Source organism: Triticum dicoccoides, chromosome 6B (assembly GCF_002162155.2).
Source record: "Triticum dicoccoides isolate Atlit2015 ecotype Zavitan chromosome 6B, WEW_v2.0, whole genome shotgun sequence".
Classification (NCBI taxonomy): Eukaryota; Viridiplantae; Streptophyta; class Magnoliopsida; order Poales; family Poaceae; genus Triticum; species Triticum dicoccoides.
Window position 1 is genome coordinate 693193989 of NC_041391.1, and position 17180 is coordinate 693211168.

The window sequence follows — 17180 nt, forward strand, 5'->3', positions numbered from 1 at the left end:
ACTCCGGCCTAATCATATCGAAAAGCGTAAGATTCGGAAGACTCACCTTAGGTAGGGGACCCTTCCAAGGTCTGAGCGCCGACACCGCCGTCCTCCGATGAACAACGCGTCGGATTATCTCATTCTTCTCGCCTGCGTGAAGACCGATTCGCGCCGGATCGTCCGATGGCAGAACATGATTGATCGTAGTTGCCACTTCATCTTCGTTATAACCTGAATGAAAAAAGTCACAAATGAGATCCGAAGGTGTCACTGAGGGTGAGGGCGATGACTTCGCCGGGGATGCATCCCCATCGTCGTCCGCATCATCCTCGTCGGACTCGGCGAGAGCCCAGAACCGCCCGCCGACGCGCCGGCGATCATCGGCGGCGGACGGCGCCATCGCGGCCGCGAGCACGGGAGCCGCCCTGTCGCCCGACGAGGAGTGAGTGAAGCTGTGGTGCTCGTTTGCATGCGGAAAAAAAATGTTCCGGATGAAATGCTTAAAATCCGAATGTTGAGATTTTATCGGGGTACGTGCCCTGTCGGTGATAGAGACGGCCGGACAGCTACCGATTTACTCCCTGACCACTAACCACCAGGAACCGCATGTAATGCTTTGCAGTTTGGCACAAGTCTCCCCTCGCCCTCGCCCTAATAATTGAATAAGGTCAGTGGCTGAGTGCTCGGTGTAGCCCAGGGAAAAATATATTCCCACAAGAAACAAAAGTCTCTGATGGAGCATGGTGCTGGGCAACGTGATTTCCAGCATCATTAGTAGTACGTAGTTCTATAGTACATCTAATCTCTCCTGTAGGAGAGCTGTTCCAGCTCAGCCTCGCAAGCAAAACAGTCAGAAGCCATCGTTCTCCTCTCCTCTGCTGGAACAAAATCAGGATGGAGTTATTGACCAGAATGGCTGCTCTCTGATGCAAGTGGAATTGATTACTGGCAGAGACAGCTTCCGTTCCATCAGGCAGGGTCATCTTTTGTTTTGGCAACCACCCCAGAGGCGGAAACTCAACTTGGTTACCATGAGGTCTAACGGTACGAACTAACATGTGCAAGTGCAACTACTCGAGCCACCCGTCGCCATGTGCAATCCTGCATTGTTTCTGGCGATCGAGACCCACGAAACAGGGGTGTTGTTTCCAAGAGGATACGCGTCATACGCCTCGTGTCAATAATCGATGAACCGTGGATCTGATCCAGAAACGCATGTGAAAGGGTAGCCTGCAAGGAGCGCATAAACAACTACTCCTACATCCTCATTGAATTGGCTCCAAATTAATGTAATCGGATGCTTGAATTGGCTCCCATCCGGCCATGTCGCCTCGTCGCAGCCCACCCTGTTTGTTTGACCTTGAAATGGCGATCCCATCCATAGTTCGCAAATCACCTTGCCTACAAGTACCACCTCCTACCAATGCTATTTCCAGAACCAAGCTATACTACCACCAAGCTCGTAGTAAGCAAGCATTGAGCAATCGAACATGGCGAGGCTTCAGCTTTCCGTCGTGGCGGCCTGCACCGTCCTCCTCGCGCTCGCGGCCCCCTCCCTCGCCGGCGACCCCGACATGCTCCAGGACGTCTGCGTCGCCGACCTCGCATCCCGTGAGTCATCCTGCTGCTGAGTTATTCACTCAACTTTGTCAACTTCCATGTTGCATCTTGTGTGCTAGCTGGATCTTGCTGATGGCTGACCCATGAATGGCGGCAGCAATCAAGATCAACGGGTTCCCTTGCAAGGCCAACATCACGGCCGACGACTTCTTCTTCGCCGGACTCAAGAAGGCCGGCAACACCAACAACCCGGCGGGGTCCGTCGTCACGGCGGCCAATGTGCAGTCATTCCCCGGGGTGAACACGCTCGGCGTGTCCATGGCCCGCATCGACTATGCCGTGGGAGGGCAGAACCCGCCACACACCCACCCGCGCGCCACCGAGATCATCTTTGTCACCGAGGGAACTCTGGAGGTGGGATTCATCACCACGGCCAACAAGCTCTTCACTAAGGTCGTCACCGTCGGAGAGGTGTTTGTCTTCCCGCGTGGGCTCGTGCACTTCCAGCAGAACAGGGGAGACTGCCCCGCCTCCGTCATCGCCGCCTTTAACAGCCAGCTTCAGGGCACCCAGGCCATCGCCACCACGCTCTTGGCTGCCACACCACCGGTGCCGACGGACGTGCTGGCCAAGGCCTTCCGGGTCGATAACGAAGACATCGACGCCGTCAAAGCAAGGTTCAACTAGGGAGCCTCTGCTGTCGGCAGCTCTCCATCCGTTTCGGAAGAAAAAAAATCGTTTGTTTGTTACTGAATAAATGGTAATCAAGTCATCAAGTGAGCTGTAGCGTGTAGTTGATTTGTTGTTGTGTATGTTACATTTGTTGCTCTTTGAGATAATAAAACTTGCTTCTGTTTCGCGCACTGTATGTTACCACATTTTAGTAGTGCGATGTGTTATTACATTGGTTTTTTCAACTTGTCAACCAGTGGCGGAGCCAGCTCAAACTTAGAGCCTGGGCAAGATATACGTAATGCCAAGTTAATTATATTTTTCCCAAATAAAAAGTTAAGAAACCATTTGTTTACTACTAGAGCTCCATGCACATGCACCATGGGAGCCCGGGCAGCAGCCCCGGCTCGCCGGGTGCTGTCTCCGCCACTGTTGTCAACTAATCTATAACTTGGCAGTAGTTTTCCAAGCTACATTTTTCATAAGAACTAACCACCCAAATACAGGAGAACTTTGTCGCATGAGAAAAAAATCAACTGATAAGCGCAAGAGGAAAAACCAGGAGATACCGGAGAAAAAACCACCCACGTAAAGAAGAAAACCAACTGATAAGCGAGAAAGGGAAAACCGAGAGAAGTGGTTCTCGAAGCGTTTGAGTAGCAAGATTAAAATTGGGACGTTAGCATATAGCTTTTCGGAACAGAACCTGTAGTACAATTAAGTCTCTCGCTCTCGCATGGTATGGTACGAAATACTACAATCTTTATTTGCCTTTGTTACTTACCTCTAATGATTGCCCTAAACGATGGGCCACTCTAGAGGTAAGTGGTCTCTCTTTTTTAATTGAAGTTTCGCTGTCCTTTTTGAAGAAAACATTTATGGTGGTTATACTCGCTCCGTCCCAAAATAAATAAGTGACACAAATTTATACTAAAGTTAACACAAAGTTGAGTTACTTATTTTGGGACGGCGGAAATATTAAACTATGCATAATGAATACATCCTTTGCTAGTAATACATTAGCCAAAAATGAAGGATACCCCCCGTTCCAAACAGTAGTTCGGGGATCCATCAACAGCGCTATTAGCTTCCCTAGGGCAATGATTAAAAGAAACAAAACTGAAGTTGCGAGACAAGAATGAGCACTCTTCGAAGATGGCTGCAGTGGGGCCTATAAAATTACGTTCTTCATCACTTTGATCGCCTCGAGGCAGCCTGATTCAATACTCAAAAAGAAAAAGAGACTGTCTGATTTAACCTCGATAAAATTATAGCCGACCTGACCTGCCAAGTTCAGACCGTGTAGAAGTGTCCCCACCTCTGATGTTACTGCATGTCTGCATCCTAAGTATGAGCAATTTTTGGTGTGTTTTGACAGCCTCGCCGGTCCAAGACGTTAGAAATAAGGTATGTGGTTGCAAATTGTAAAATTTAAGACCCGTCTGGTCACTGTCCTTGAGCGCATCCACGGGTTCTGGCTGTAGATGCTTTAATCACCATGAAGAACATCAGATTCTTCGGCATAAGTCTCGCCTCGCTCTCGCTGCTTCGTCCGCTATACTCCCTCCGTTCCATAATATAATGCATATAGATTTTCTGCAATGTCAAACTTAAGAAACTTTGAGCAAGTTTATGAAGAAAACTATCTATATCTCCAATACCAAACATATACGATATGAACATTATGAACATTTAACTCACCATGTATCCGATGATATACATTTGGTATTCTAAATATAAATATGTTTCTCGACTTTTAAAAATATATACATGCACTACATTATGAAATGAAGGAAGTATTTAAAAATATGGTGAGTGGGTGAGTGCTCGGTTTAGCCAACGTTAAAAATATTCCCACAAGAAACAAAAGTCTCTGATGGGGCATGGTGTTGGGCACCATGATTTCCAGTAACAATTAAGTAGTTCTAACAATTAAGTAAGTAGTACGAGAGCTGTTCCAGATCAGCCTCGCAAGCAAAAAATAGTCAGAAGCATCCTTCTCATCTCCTCTTCTGGAACAAAATCTGGATGGAGTTGTTGAGCAGAATGGCTCCTCTTTGATGCAAGTGGAATTGATTACTGGCTGGGACAGCTTGCCATCAATGAGGCAGGGGTATGTATGTATTGGTCAATCACCATGAGGTCTAACGGTACTATCTCGCTCGGTCCGGTTTATCAGGCCCCCTCTTATTTAGGCTAAAGTTTGAACAAAGATTTATCTAAACAAATGTAAACTATACGCCACAAAAATTATACTATCGGAAACCTATTTCGAATACAAATCCAAAACTATATTTTTATACCATATACATTATATTTTATTAGTCAAATAGATGGTCAAATTTTGACCCAAAATATGAGAGGGCTACTAAACCGGGAGCGGAGGGAGTACGAACTAGCATGTGCAACTACTCGGTACACCCGTCGCCATGCATGTGCAATCGTGCATTATTCGTGGCAAGAGACCCGCGAAAATGGGGTTGTTGTTCCCTCGTGTCTCGTAGCGTGCCACCGAATGGATTGGATCATGGATCTGATTCAGAGTAGCAGCAGGAAGCCTCCATGCAGCGGGTAAACAACTAGTATATCTCCATTGGCTACAAATTAATGGAATCGTATGCTTGCTTCCAGTTCCATCCCCATCAACCCTGTCGCCTCGTCGCAGCCTCCCCCTGTTTGACCTTGAGATGGCGATGCTATCCATCGTTCCACCCACACACGAATCACCTTGCCTACAAGTACCACCTCCTACCTCTGCTATTTCCAGACCCAAGCTATACCACCAAGGCCAAGCTCATAGCAAGCAAGCATTGACCAATCGACCATGGCGAGGCTTCACCTTGCCGCCATAGCGGCCTGCGCCGTCCTCCTCGCGCTTGCCGCCCCTTCCCTCGCCGGCGACCCCGACATGCTCCAGGACGTCTGCGTCGCCGACCTGGCATCCCGTGAGTCATCCTGCAAAATTATGAGTTCATCTTAGCTTGTCAGCTTCTTCTTTGGATCTTGGTGTCCTGGTTGTTGCTCACGCTGTGTGTTCGATCAAATGCTTCGCGGCAGCGATCAAGATCAACGGGTTCCCGTGCAAGGCCAACATCACGGCAGACGACTTCTTCTTTGCCGGTCTCAAGAAGGCCGGTAACACCAACAACCCCGCAGGGTCGGTCGTCACGGCGGCCAACGTACAGTCATTCCCCGGGGTGAACACGCTCGGCGTGTCCATGGCGCGCATCGACTACGCGGTCGGAGGGCAGAACCCGCCGCACACCCACCCTCGCGCCACCGAGATCATCTTCGTCACCGAGGGAACCCTCGAGGTGGGCTTCATCACCACCGCCAACAAGCTCTTCACTAGGTTCGTCACCGTCGGAGAGGTGTTCGTCTTCCCTCGTGGCCTCGTGCACTTCCAACAGAACAGGGGACATCGCCCCGCCTCCGTCATTGCCGCCTTCAACAGCCAGCTCCAGGGCACACAAGCCATCGCCACCACACTCTTCGCTGCCACACCACCAGTGCCAACCGACGTGCTGGCCAAGGCCTTCAGGGTCGATAACGAAGACATCGACGCCGTCAAGGCCAGGTTCAAGTAGGAAGCCTATGCCCTGGGCACCTCTCCATCCGTTTCGGAAGAAAAGAATCATCAGTTCGTATTACTAAATAAATTGATGTAGCGTGTAGTTGATTTGTTCATGTGTATGTTACATTGATGAGTTGTACATTAGCGTTTTAAACTTGTCAACAAGTCTATAACTTGGTAGTTTTGCCAAGCTATATTTGCTGTAAGGACAAAGGGCAACTCCAACGGGTTGACCTAAACGGACACGCAATGTATCTGTTTTTTTGTCTGTTTAGATCGCCACGCGGACACCAAAAGTCTACTTGTGTCCCGCCCGCCGGTGCGCCTCGGGCAACATTTCAGTTTTTTGGCCAAATTTTGAAATAAAAATATATACACTGCCATCAAAAGTTCATTTGGTACATTAATTAAAATAAAAACATAACCAAAATGTTTTAAACCTAGATCTACTCTACTAGTCGTCGCCCTTGCCCTTGTCGTCATCCGCGTCGACGAGGTCGATGTACATCGGCCGGCCATGGATATGGCCATGGTGTCAGTCTTGCCGCCGGCGCGTGCGGTGGGGTAATTGGCTGCTGCTTCTGCTTCGGCTCCACCCACTCAGGCAGGCAAGGTCTTTTAGGGGTATGGGAGAAAAACCAACTGACTGTTTAGGGGTAGAAAACCAACTGATAAGGGGGGAACGGAAAACTAGAAGAAGTGGCTCGAGTGGCGTGGCTTGAAGCCCATTGTTGCGCGGGCAAAACCGAAGAAATAGCCCGTGAGTTGGTGTTTCAAGACCCAGAAGTGAAAAATACCAGTGTACAAATTCAAAAACGCTGGACGATCCTCAGCCCATATAGCGTTTGGGAACAAAACTTGTACAATGAAGTCTTTCTTTCTAGCTCTCACGTGGTATGGTACCAAATACTACAATCTTACTTGCATTTGTTGCTTACTCTTACAAATGCCCTAAACAATAAGGCCATTCTCGAGTTTTGTCATCGGCTTTTTCAAGTCGGAGTTTTGTCGCCTTTTTTTTACAGCAAAACACCCCTTTTATTCATTGGTGATCAAAGTTACATCATGAACAAACAAAGACAGTGCCATTAGTGGTTTTTTTTTTGAAGCTAAACGCCCATCGGCACTTTATTGATCAGGCGCTAGTGGGTTCAACCAACCAAACAGAAGGGCTACCGAATTTTGCCAAGCTAGATAGCTCAAGAGCTACCTCAGAGGACAGTGTTCATACAAAGTCCGAGGGAAATCACATGACACGCGATAGCAGCAGTTGCAGGGCGCCTAATCAGCGGCCCCACCCAACAGCACTAAACGAAGCCCATATGTTTATCAAAAAAAAAAAAAGGAAGCCCATATGTAATCCAGTTGAAGGCCATGACGCGTTTTCTACAGGTAAGATTTATCCAATTCCTGAAATAATTTAGTTGTCAGAAATAAACACGTTGTCTGGGTGGTGTAGTTGGTTATCACGTTAGTCTCACACACTAAAGGTCCCCAGTTCGAACCTAGGCTCAGACATCATTTTTTCTCTTCTATTTTTCAACGCAGGTGCAGTTTATAACTTTGCCATCATGTGGCGGTGCCCTGCCCTAAAGTTACCGAAGCCAGTGGCGATGCTCTGTGGTTACGGAATTGAAAGCACGGCGTTTTTTCAGATGCCTGGTAAAGTTTGTAGGATGGATCTCTCACTGTAGACTCACTGATAACTTTGGTATCGATTTCTGACAGTTCACTTTCTGCCGACATTGTGGAGGTAGAGGTGGCCAAAATCGCTCAGTTTTAGCACGAGTGGACTTGGGAGGTTGTACCACATGGTGATGATACATTTCTGATGTCCTTTCCTAGTGAGGAGGTTTGCAGAGGGTGACCGGTTTTGCAGTTTTCCTCAAGTCTTACAATGTCACCGCTTTTTGGTCATATTGGTGTAGGCCTGACTTATTGTGCACTTCCAATTAGTTTCATTGGAACGCATTCCCGACTCATCATGCACTTTCTGATTAATTTCATTGAAACACACTAATTAACTCGCTTTGCTCGTTGTTCAGCAGATAGGACATGATCCTCTCGCCGCACCGTTCGATGGGATTGATCATGCGTCGTTTTGCTTGTTGGCCGTGCTCACGTAGACCAAGCTAGTTTGTAGATCGATTCTTTCCAGCCACAATGCACACATACTTGCATGTAGTCCATCGGTGATCATAAGGAAATTCTGTGTACATAAATAGCCCAAGCAGCTAGCTAGTAACAAACCAACTTGTCAATTTATTCAAGCCAACTCAACAACTGGGGTGATCTCCGGCGGAACACAAACGACCAATACAGACAAGCGATTTATTCTATTATTATTTTAGTTTTTTCTTGGAGTGTGGCTAGATCTCAGTCGAAGTCTCAGTCAAATGACAAAACATATAAAAACGAAGAAATATATTTTAAAAAAAAGCTTTACACGAATCTCCACGCAAGATCTCATCAATATAGCATCGACTGAGACTTGGTTCAACTGAGATTTAGCCAACCCATATTTATTTTTCTTATTTTTAATAGAAAGGAGAAATAATAGTAAACTTGGGCCACAAATTTTTGAACGAGTGATTGATTGGTGCTGCATCACCTAGTCTCGTTCTTATCATCAAAAGTTATAGTTATTAGGAGAGAGAGAGAGAAGAAGAAGAAGAAGAAGAAGAAGAAGAAGAAGAAGAGATAACCAGGACCGAGGACGCCAACGATTGCTTCTCAATTTAGGTGACACAAACAGGGACGGTTGACGTATAATGTGCTGCATAGTCTCTTTCATCAGATCGGTCTTTTGGTTGCATTGGCTAGAGCATGCACTTCTACATGGTATCTAAGCCAAGAGGTCTTAAGTTCAAGATCCGGCTGACGCAATTAAATTGCAGCCCACTTTCGATCCACGTTTAGGTCTAAGAGAGCCACACGTGAGGAAAAGTGTTGACGTATAATGTGCTGCATGACAAAGGACAAACAAGAAAAAAAATGCTGGAGAAGAAAAACATGACCAACAACTAGAAAAATGGGTCCTCGCCAAAAAAGAAAAGAAAAATGGGGGAACGAAAACAAACAAACAAACAAACAAGCACGAGGAGGTGAGACCTTATTCTGGGGTGACGTGGCGTAGATGTGTTATACCAAAACCATCACGCGTCTCTCCCTCACCACGTAGGTTTGGCGCCTCTATTCAGCTTTCCGACTCTGCCATGGTCTCGGTCTTATATACGTTCCTATATATGGTCACGAGTTCCAGAACGTCGGAAGGACAGAACCGCGCACATAACAAGAGAACGCCGGCCGCTTGCGAGATGGAGCGCCTGCCGGAGGAGCTCCTCATGCGCGTGGTCTCGCTCACGTCGCCGCCGGACGCCTGCCGCGCGGCTGCCGTCTCCCGGGCCTTCCGCGCCGCGGCGGACTCCGACGCCGTGTGGTCCATGTTCCTGCCCCGTAACCTCCCGCGGTTCGCCAAAGGCGAGCTCCCCCGCACGCCGCCGTCGAGCAAGAAGGAGCTGTTCCGGCGCCTCTCCGACCAGCCAGCTCTCCTCCCACACAAGTTGATGGTACGCTCCCAAGTTCTCAACCCAGCTAGCCAGTTAAGCATGCCGCTTAATTTTCTTTATCGTTCATGCGTGCCATACGTTCTTGCAGTTCAATTCATAGGCTTAACTTAATGTCGTTTTCTGTTGAATTGCTTGATGCAGAGCATGCAACTGGACAGGGCTACCGGCGCCCAGCGCTTCACGCTTTCGGCGAGGGCGCTGCAGAACCGGGCACCTGTAGCTTCGCTTTCCAACTGCAGCAAAGGAAACAAAAGGTTCAAACCGTCTCCAACCTTATACTCTCTCCGTTTTAAAATATATAAGTGTCTCAACTTTGTAGGAATTTTAGTAAGTTAAATTAGTACTAAAGTCAATACACTTATTTTAGAACGGATGGAGTACTTAACTAGCGAATTTAGTGCTTTTGCCTCCCACAAAGTAAGATCGATTGCCACATTTTTTTTTTTTCAAGAACGCGCATAAGTTAAGTGTGTCACTTATAATATAGGGAAAATAGAGTTGTACAGACAAATAAGATTGGGCACCGGGCTGCCACAGCTGCCGGCCATACCCAGTAAAATCAGCCAACGCTCCACACAGAAAACAACACTATCCTCTATCCCCATAGGTCCCACCTGATCTAGCCAAATTCCATAGAGAAAACTCTTGCCTTAACTCTAGCAACCACAGGCACTGGAAGAGACGCAATATTGCCGAACACACGGTTGTTCCTCTCGAGCCATAGATATATAGCGGATAGTGATGATCACTAGAGAGTTGAGCTCCCTGCATTGCTCCAGCGGCACCATCCCGAGATTGCCACATTGTTCGCTATTGTACTTATGTTTGTGAATTGCAACATGTAGGTTCTTCTCCGAAGCCGCTCAGTTCTATCGTGTCAATGAGTTGGAGATCCGGGCCAAGGTACAAAGGAAGATGCTCTCACAGAACACAACATATGCCGTATACTTGGTGTTCAAGCTAGAATATGTATACTATGAGTTCGGATTCCCGTACGAGGTGGCCTCCGTTGGTGTTGCTGGGAGGGAGTCGACCCGACTAGTTTCCGTGCAAGGCAACATCAAGGATGGAGATGGGGATGGCAATGCGCCTCATAGACACATCTTTCAAGGTTGCAGAGGGACTCTTAGTTGTGACGCAATTACTTCAGGAGAGGACATTCATTTCCCTCGTGAAAATGCCGATGGCTGGATGGAAGTGGAGTTGGGTGAGTTCCATAATGACGAAGCCGACGATGATGGTGAGGTGTCCATCAGCTTCACGGGAGAAAGCAAGTCTTGTCTTAAAGTGTTGGGCATTGAACTCATAAGTAAGCAACAAAAGCCTACATAATTGTAGCATTGCCATTGAGTAACTCCTGGGAGTTAAAAGGGGACATTTTTGAAGTTTCTTTGTTACATAGTGATTTTTGTTTCCTCTCATGTTCTAGTATTTTGTCCTGAACACAGTTAATAGAAATTCTTAGAAACATGTAGGAGCTTTAATTACCTCTTCGAGCTCAACTAAAAAGATACTGCTAGTTCATTACTGCCCGCAACAACACCAGAAGAATATGGGCAGAGAATTTACAGGCCAGCCAGTGAAAAACCTGGGATTTGAACCCATGTAATCCCACTATGTCTAGATGGCAAGTACTCCCTCTGTCCCATATTATCCCATATTATAAGATGTTTTTACAAGCTAACATAGCTTGCAAAAACGTCTTATTTCTGGGATGGAGGGAGTAAATGCTAGACATGTGACGTATAATGAACCCATTATATGTAGTTTCATCATTGTTGTACGCCATCCCATCCATCTTCTTTGACGGAGTCTTGTGAGAGGCATGCACAAAAACAGCAAAGATATATGCAAAGGTGTATCTGGCCCTCTTTACAATTATTATTTTCCTTTGTGAGAAAACCGCTCCCACAAGACATAATATTCTACCATGCAATCATGCATGGATACAACGTCCGTTATTGTTTTGAGATTCGTGCTATAGTTTCTGGTTTTTGACACAATTTGTTTTGTTTTGTTTCAAACTATTTCACTAGTTTTTTTTCTTGTTTCAAAGTGCATCATAATGTTTCAGTGTGAATCATCGTCTGCCAGTAAATCTGGTCTTAAACAAGTGCACTCTTATTTGTTTATGCACAACAAAACATTGTGATTCAATCCGGATGGGCAGCACGGGAGGCGATCTCGATATGATTTTTTGCGACCTCCCTCTCCACCTTCTCCCTCCTTGCCGCTGCTGGAAATGCCACTAGGCAACGCCCAGGTGGCTGACGGCGGCGTCGGGGCCCCGGTTGTTCTCCAACGTCTGTCTATGGTCAAGCCGGCAATCTGACCCATGGGCAGCCACGCCCATGGGCACCCTACTCAAATGGCTAGGATATGGGTCGTCACGTTCACCCATGAGTAAGCCCGATGGGTAAGCCGATTAGTCGTGCGTAGGGTATGGGCATAAGGTCATGCCCGTGGGTCACCCGATGGGTATGGGGATGGCAATTCGCCTCGGAGACATATCTTTCAAGGTTGCAGAGAGTGTCTTAGCTGTGATGCAATTACTCCAAGAGAGGACGTTCATTTCCCTCGTAAAAATATTGATGGCTGGATGGAATGGACTTGGGTGAGTTCCATAACGACGAAGTTGGCGATGGTGGCAAGGTGTCCATCAGCTTCTCGGGAGAAAGCAAAGTCTGTTCTTCTTGTGCTGGGAACTGAGCTCAGTAGTAAGCAACAAAAGCCGACATGATTGTAGCATACCATTAAGTAACTCCTGGCAGTTAAAAAATGACCTTTTTGAAGTGTCTTTGTTACATAGTGATTTTTGTTTCCTCTCATGTTCTAGTCTTTTGTTCTAAAAACAGTTAATAGAACTTCTTTCTCCGAAAACATGTAGGAGCTTTAATTACCTCTTCGAGCTCAACTAAGAAGATACTAGGAAGATAATGTTAGTTCATTACTACCCATGACACAATTTCAGGCAACAATCGGTACGAAATCATCTTTCAGGTCTATGCCACATTTTCTGGTTTTGACACGATCGATTGCGTGAGGTCGGGAATGTATTCGAGAATCTGGAATGGACATAAACAACATGTTACTACATTGCTTTGTTGTCAGTTCAGGTAGCAAAAGGAAGAATGGCTGGCCAGATGATGCACGCATTTTGTAAGGTCATGCCCAGCTTACGGTCGTAAGGTCAGAAAACGATGTAACATCAATATATGATGCTTACTAAGATTCCTTGTTTTTTGTTCAAAAGTATAACCATAATATCAGTTTGTTCCTCATAGAATACAAGGTTGGTTTGCACTGTTATTTGCACAGACTAAGACAGTTTGCACCATAGTCTATCTACTAGAAGTATAGCATCAACTCTCATCCAACTAACAATAATAGTTTCTTCGGTTAAAATAATTGTGACAGGCTGAAAGTAAATCAGAAATGAGAGTCTTCACACATATGTTACTCTCTTGTTAGTAGAAAACATGCTGCACGTACCTGTAGATTGCTCCAGTTCATAGATCCAAGAAATGGAGATGAATCAAACAGACGGAGCTACATGGTGCAGAGGCAACTCCCATGTTGTTGCTCCAATCTATAGGGCCGAATTGATTCAAGGCTCTTCAATCACCACCACCACCATCGTGAGCATTCCCTGCTTGCTGCCCACAATCATTGTTGATCAGTCACTCTAAGTATTAAAGCAGTAAGAACACACTTACACACACACACACACTCAACCTCGTCTGTTTTTCGGCAAACATATGTGCCAGCTACATGCAAACTGGGCTGAGCTGTTCTTTCAGTATACGAAATACTTTGGCTGCAAAAAGGAAAAATAAAAGGAAGTAGAATGAAGCAATTGAGTAACATAATTTTAAATAAAGGCGTGTCAAGATTAAAAATATTACTGAGTGAAGAAGGTTTCAGTTGTGAATCATAAATCAGACAACTACTATATACCTTGTTTCCAAATAAGGAAGTATTGTAGTCATTGTTTTGTAGAATTAAATTTGAGCGGTTGTGGATTGTTTAACTTGTTTTGATGACATTTGCTTTCTTTCATGAACAATGCGTTGCTGTAGTGAATTTTGCAATCATTTTTGTACTTCTGTTGCCTTGCCTCTTTGTAGACATTCCGCTTCGTTATCTTCTAGGAGTTTAACCATCAAAGGATCTAACAGTGGGGTTCCAATTTCTTTTGTGAAATCACTAAACCGTGTTCTTCGCAAAAAAAAAAAATCACTAAACCGTGTGGAGTGAGTTGAGGCAATTCAGCTCAGTTCTGATACAATCATGGAGAACTGTTGCTACATACAGTACTTAAAATAGATTAGTTTGCAGGTGTAGGCTAAATTTATTTCGCTGAGAATCGACTAAATGAACCAAATGAAGAACGACCGTGGATGTTCTTTCTTTACTTTGCTTTTGTGGATTGTGTTCCCGCAGATGCCGGCAAAATCTCTTGATACATGTTGTACCTTCTTTAATACAACATCAATAAAATTTCCCATCATATAAAAGACGTAAATAAAAACCTTGACTTTGCATACGAGTCAATGTAGTGGTCGAGATGAATATAGATAAGAGAAAAGTACACTTTCCGTCCCTCAATTCTTGGCCGAGTCTAGATTTAGTCCCTCAATTTCAAAACCGGACAATTTGCACCCTAAACTCTTCAAACCGGTTAAGTTTCGTCCTTTGATATGAAAGAAGCCGCATCCATACTTGAGTTAGCATGGTTTTGACGAGTCGTTGCGCACATGGCAATATTTTTCTCTCTCCTTTGTCCTTCTCATCCTATTTCTTGTAGGCATTCTGTCCAGCACTTGCGGCGCGCCTGCACTTCCACCACCTCGTCGGCTGCACTTGCAGCCCTATCGTCGGAGTAGGAGCCCAGCCACAACGCCCCTGTGGTACTGAACTCCGTGAGCAGAGCGGCGAACACCGCGGCGTTGGTGAGCAGGGGTACCGTGAAGTAGAGCGCGTACTCGCAGGTGACGGTCTTGCTTTTTGACGACTGCCTTGGCTGTATGGCTGAAGGTCCCATGTGTCGCGTCTCGCGGAGGCGTTGGCGATGGGCGTGCAATGCTTGTAGTCGCAGGGCACCCGGAAGTGGCTCAAACTCCCTACACGTCTGCGTCCCAAGCTCCATGCCATCTCGTCATGGTCCGTTCCCAACTTCCCGCGGCCTGGCAAGAGTGGCGCGTGGTGCACTCAGCTTGAGCTGTCGGCGTGGCCACCGGTGACTGGCTCGCCCGGGGTAAGCCACACAAAGTTGGGAGTGAAGGTGGCAGAGACCCACGCCTCGCTATCTTCTTCGGCACGCACACGGTGAAGATGACGAGGACAGGCACCATGGCCGCGGCGGAGGGACGCCTTGCAGGCATGGGCGTGGAGGTGCGCATGTCGACGCCGCCGCCTAGCATGGATGCGTTCCGGAGGTCCATGCCGCTGCAGGTACCTCGTGCTGATGCCCAGACCAGCTTCGGAGGAGCTCCACTCCGGCCCGGCCAGCATGGCAGTGGCCAGCGTTGTCTCTGGTGCCGGTGGTGGCGCAGGCACACGGCAACCGCTCGAGGAAATGCTGACCAGAGGTAAAATAAGACAGAGGGAAGAGACTGCCACGTGAGCGCTGACCCGTCAAAACCACGCCGAGTTAGCATAAAACTGCTTTTGCTCAGTCAAGGGACAAAACTTGTACGGTTTGAAGAGTTAAGGGTGCAATTTGTACGGTTTCAAAGTTAAAGAACCAAATCTAGACTCTGCCAAGAATTGAAGGACAAGAAGTATACTTTGTTACAAATAGCAACAGTCATGTACTTCCGTCGATGAATGGTTTCGAAAATTTGGACGGATAGTTCATGTTTCACTTGCAACAACTCAAACGGATTGTTTTTTAGAAAGGAATGTAGACGACGGTTCTTAACCCAACAAGCTCATCAACATCGTTGCTTAGTTCTAATCTCCATACCCCACACAATAAGACCACTCTTGAAATTTCCTGCTTCTGTCTCCATTAGGGTCACAAACACATCACCGTCACATCCTTCTCCATTGTAGAACTCGCCTAGCTCGACCTCCATCCAGCCGTCAGCCCTTTTTCGAGGGAGCATAACGGCATCCGTGAGAGGAATTGCACGGCGTTTCGTATGAGGCAGATAGCTTTCCCAACTTGACCTCAAGATATGTTTGCGAGATACTCCGTCATCCCCATCCTCCATGTAAGCTTGGAGGCAAACTTGGCGTGTTGATGAATCATTCCCTCCAACACTTATTGATGCCACTTGAAACGGGAAATCAAGCTTGGTGAACTCATCCGCTAGTTTGAACACCATGTAAGCAGCATACTTGGAGTTCCGGCAGAGCATTGTGCTATGTATTTTGCCACGGATTAATAACCACCAAACTCCCCAAAGCTGAGCTGCTTCAAAGAAGCTGTCGCAGATGCGAGCATATGGTATGGTTAGTACTGACATTAGATGGAACCAATACCATCAGATCATAGAGAGACGATAACTAAACTAATAGGCCCAATTAATTAGCACGAACCTCTTGTTTGCTTGGATATCATCAGAAGGGAGCTTGATCCATTCCCAGTATTGTCTTGTCTCGCCTCACGAAATATGCAGCGACCTCACGGAGAGAATGTAGCACTTGGCGCCAGTAGCCCGGTCCAGCCGCATGCTCTACACAAAAGAACAGCAGATCGATTCAGTAGCCGATTTTGATAAGCAGTACTACTAGTTGGGTTGAGGTGATATGCATGGGATCTGTACTACGTACGACGAGCTTGTCTGGGAGGAGCGCCGGTTGGTCGGAGAGGCATCGGAACAAGCCCTTCTTGGACGGCGGCGCGCGGCAGAGCACGCCCTGAGCGAACCGTGGGAGGTCGTGGAGCAGGAAGCGGGACCAGACGGCGTCCGAGTCCGCGGCGGCGAGGAAGGCACGGGAGACGGCGGCACAGCGTCCTGCGTCAGGCGGCGACGTGAGGGAGAGGATCGACGCCAGGACTTCCTCCGACAGGCGCGAGATCTCATTGCCGCCTGCTTCCATGATGGGATAGATCTCGTGGATAGATCTAGATCGGAAGAGACGTACCGGGATGCTGCGAATTGCGTCGTGTTATTTCAGGCAGGGAAGGGGGTTGGAGGCGGTTCGTAGGAAGATTGTAGGCGAACCGTAGGCGGTTCGTATAGGAAGATTGTAGGCAAACCGTGACATTGTTTTCTTTCTTCACGCGAAGGAGGAAAGCAGCTACACGTATATATTCGGCACGGCCCACAATGACGTGCACTTATAAACACATCCCAGCCGACAAATACATGTAAATAATTAGCTCCGACTTTTCTCCGCGACATGTTTCTTTTTCTGGCCACAGCTCCATGACATGTTTGTCTCAAAAAAAAAAGAACTCCATGACATGTTTCTCTTAGCTACGGATCGCGCGCGTGCATGGTAGGCACGTGGATCAAATTGATTACTTAGGAGATTGGTGAAACCAGAAAGGCAGGCGAGAACGCTTTTGTCAAGCTTTTATGAATTGAATAATCAACTCATCAGACGAAAGAGATGAGAAGATTACATGATGCAGGAGGCAATAGAATAACTAACAGAAAGAGCAAACAATCACACTTGGCTAAGCACCCACACTAAACAAGATTGATTATCCCTAAAAAATTGAGGTTGATTAATGGTCACTAGTAATAATTAGAGTATCACACTATAGTCATGTGTCGTGGCGTCGTGTCATATAATTTTTTGAGCGCTTTTTTTCTGGCAGGTCGTGCCATATGGCATAATGGCATAATGGCATAATGGCGGAGTGT

At 46.9% G+C, this 17180-nt stretch overlaps 4 protein-coding genes and 1 non-coding gene across 5 annotated transcripts; 4 read left to right on the top strand and 1 right to left on the bottom strand.

Annotated features, from left to right (window-relative positions):
- The first annotated feature begins 1357 nt into the window (after nt 1-1357).
- On the top strand, nt 1358-2405 carry LOC119320194 (germin-like protein 1-1). Its single transcript, XM_037594302.1, has 2 exons — nt 1358-1593; nt 1700-2405. Exons 1-2 carry the CDS (start codon nt 1473-1475, stop codon nt 2227-2229), a joined length of 651 nt encoding a protein of 216 aa, XP_037450199.1. The 5' UTR covers nt 1358-1472; the 3' UTR covers nt 2230-2405.
- Nucleotides 2406-4972: 2567 nt separating this feature from the next.
- Nucleotides 4973-6062, top strand: LOC119320153 (germin-like protein 1-1). Its single transcript, XM_037594263.1, has 2 exons — nt 4973-5159; nt 5272-6062. Exons 1-2 carry the CDS (start codon nt 5039-5041, stop codon nt 5799-5801), a joined length of 651 nt encoding a protein of 216 aa, XP_037450160.1. The 5' UTR covers nt 4973-5038; the 3' UTR covers nt 5802-6062.
- A 1170-nt stretch (nt 6063-7232) lies between these two features.
- TRNAV-CAC lies at nt 7233-7306 on the top strand. Its single transcript has one exon. It is a non-coding gene; the product is annotated as a tRNA-Val (tRNA).
- A 1727-nt stretch (nt 7307-9033) lies between these two features.
- On the top strand, nt 9034-10689 carry LOC119321519 (F-box protein PP2-B11-like). The gene is made up of 3 exons (XM_037595166.1): nt 9034-9357; nt 9499-9611; nt 10203-10689. Exons 1-3 carry the CDS (start codon nt 9034-9036, stop codon nt 10687-10689), a joined length of 924 nt encoding a protein of 307 aa, XP_037451063.1.
- A 4604-nt stretch (nt 10690-15293) lies between these two features.
- Nucleotides 15294-16407, bottom strand: LOC119321520 (F-box protein PP2-B11-like). Its single transcript, XM_037595167.1, has 3 exons — nt 16138-16407; nt 15973-16040; nt 15294-15789 (listed from the first exon to the last, which is right to left on the bottom strand). The coding sequence occupies exons 1-3, from the start codon at nt 16405-16407 to the stop codon at nt 15294-15296; spliced, it is 834 nt and encodes a 277-aa protein (XP_037451064.1).
- Between the last annotated feature and the right edge of the window lie 773 nt (nt 16408-17180).

Bases quoted from the DNA above. Each gene is read 5' to 3' on its own strand.
- LOC119320194 (XM_037594302.1), top strand. From the start codon at position 1,473: ATGGCGAGGCTTCAGCTTTCCGTCGTGGCGGCCTGCACCGTCCTCCTC. The intron at 1,594-1,699 runs GTGAGTCATCCT...GAATGGCGGCAG, and splicing joins CGTCGCCGACCTCGCATCCC to CAATCAAGATCAACGGGTTC.
- LOC119320153 (XM_037594263.1), top strand. From the start codon at position 5,039: ATGGCGAGGCTTCACCTTGCCGCCATAGCGGCCTGCGCCGTCCTCCTC. The intron at 5,160-5,271 runs GTGAGTCATCCT...GCTTCGCGGCAG, and splicing joins CGTCGCCGACCTGGCATCCC to CGATCAAGATCAACGGGTTC.
- LOC119321519 (XM_037595166.1), top strand. From the start codon at position 9,034: ATGGTCACGAGTTCCAGAACGTCGGAAGGACAGAACCGCGCACATAAC. The intron at 9,358-9,498 runs GTACGCTCCCAA...TGCTTGATGCAG, and splicing joins TCCTCCCACACAAGTTGATG to AGCATGCAACTGGACAGGGC. The intron at 9,612-10,202 runs GTTCAAACCGTC...TGCAACATGTAG, and splicing joins TGCAGCAAAGGAAACAAAAG to GTTCTTCTCCGAAGCCGCTC.
- LOC119321520 (XM_037595167.1), bottom strand. From the start codon at position 16,407: ATGGAAGCAGGCGGCAATGAGATCTCGCGCCTGTCGGAGGAAGTCCTG. The intron at 16,041-16,137 runs GTACGTAGTACA...TCTTTTGTGTAG, and splicing joins TCCTCCCAGACAAGCTCGTC to AGCATGCGGCTGGACCGGGC. The intron at 15,790-15,972 runs GTGAGGCGAGAC...CATCTGCGACAG, and splicing joins GTGAGGTCGCTGCATATTTC to CTTCTTTGAAGCAGCTCAGC.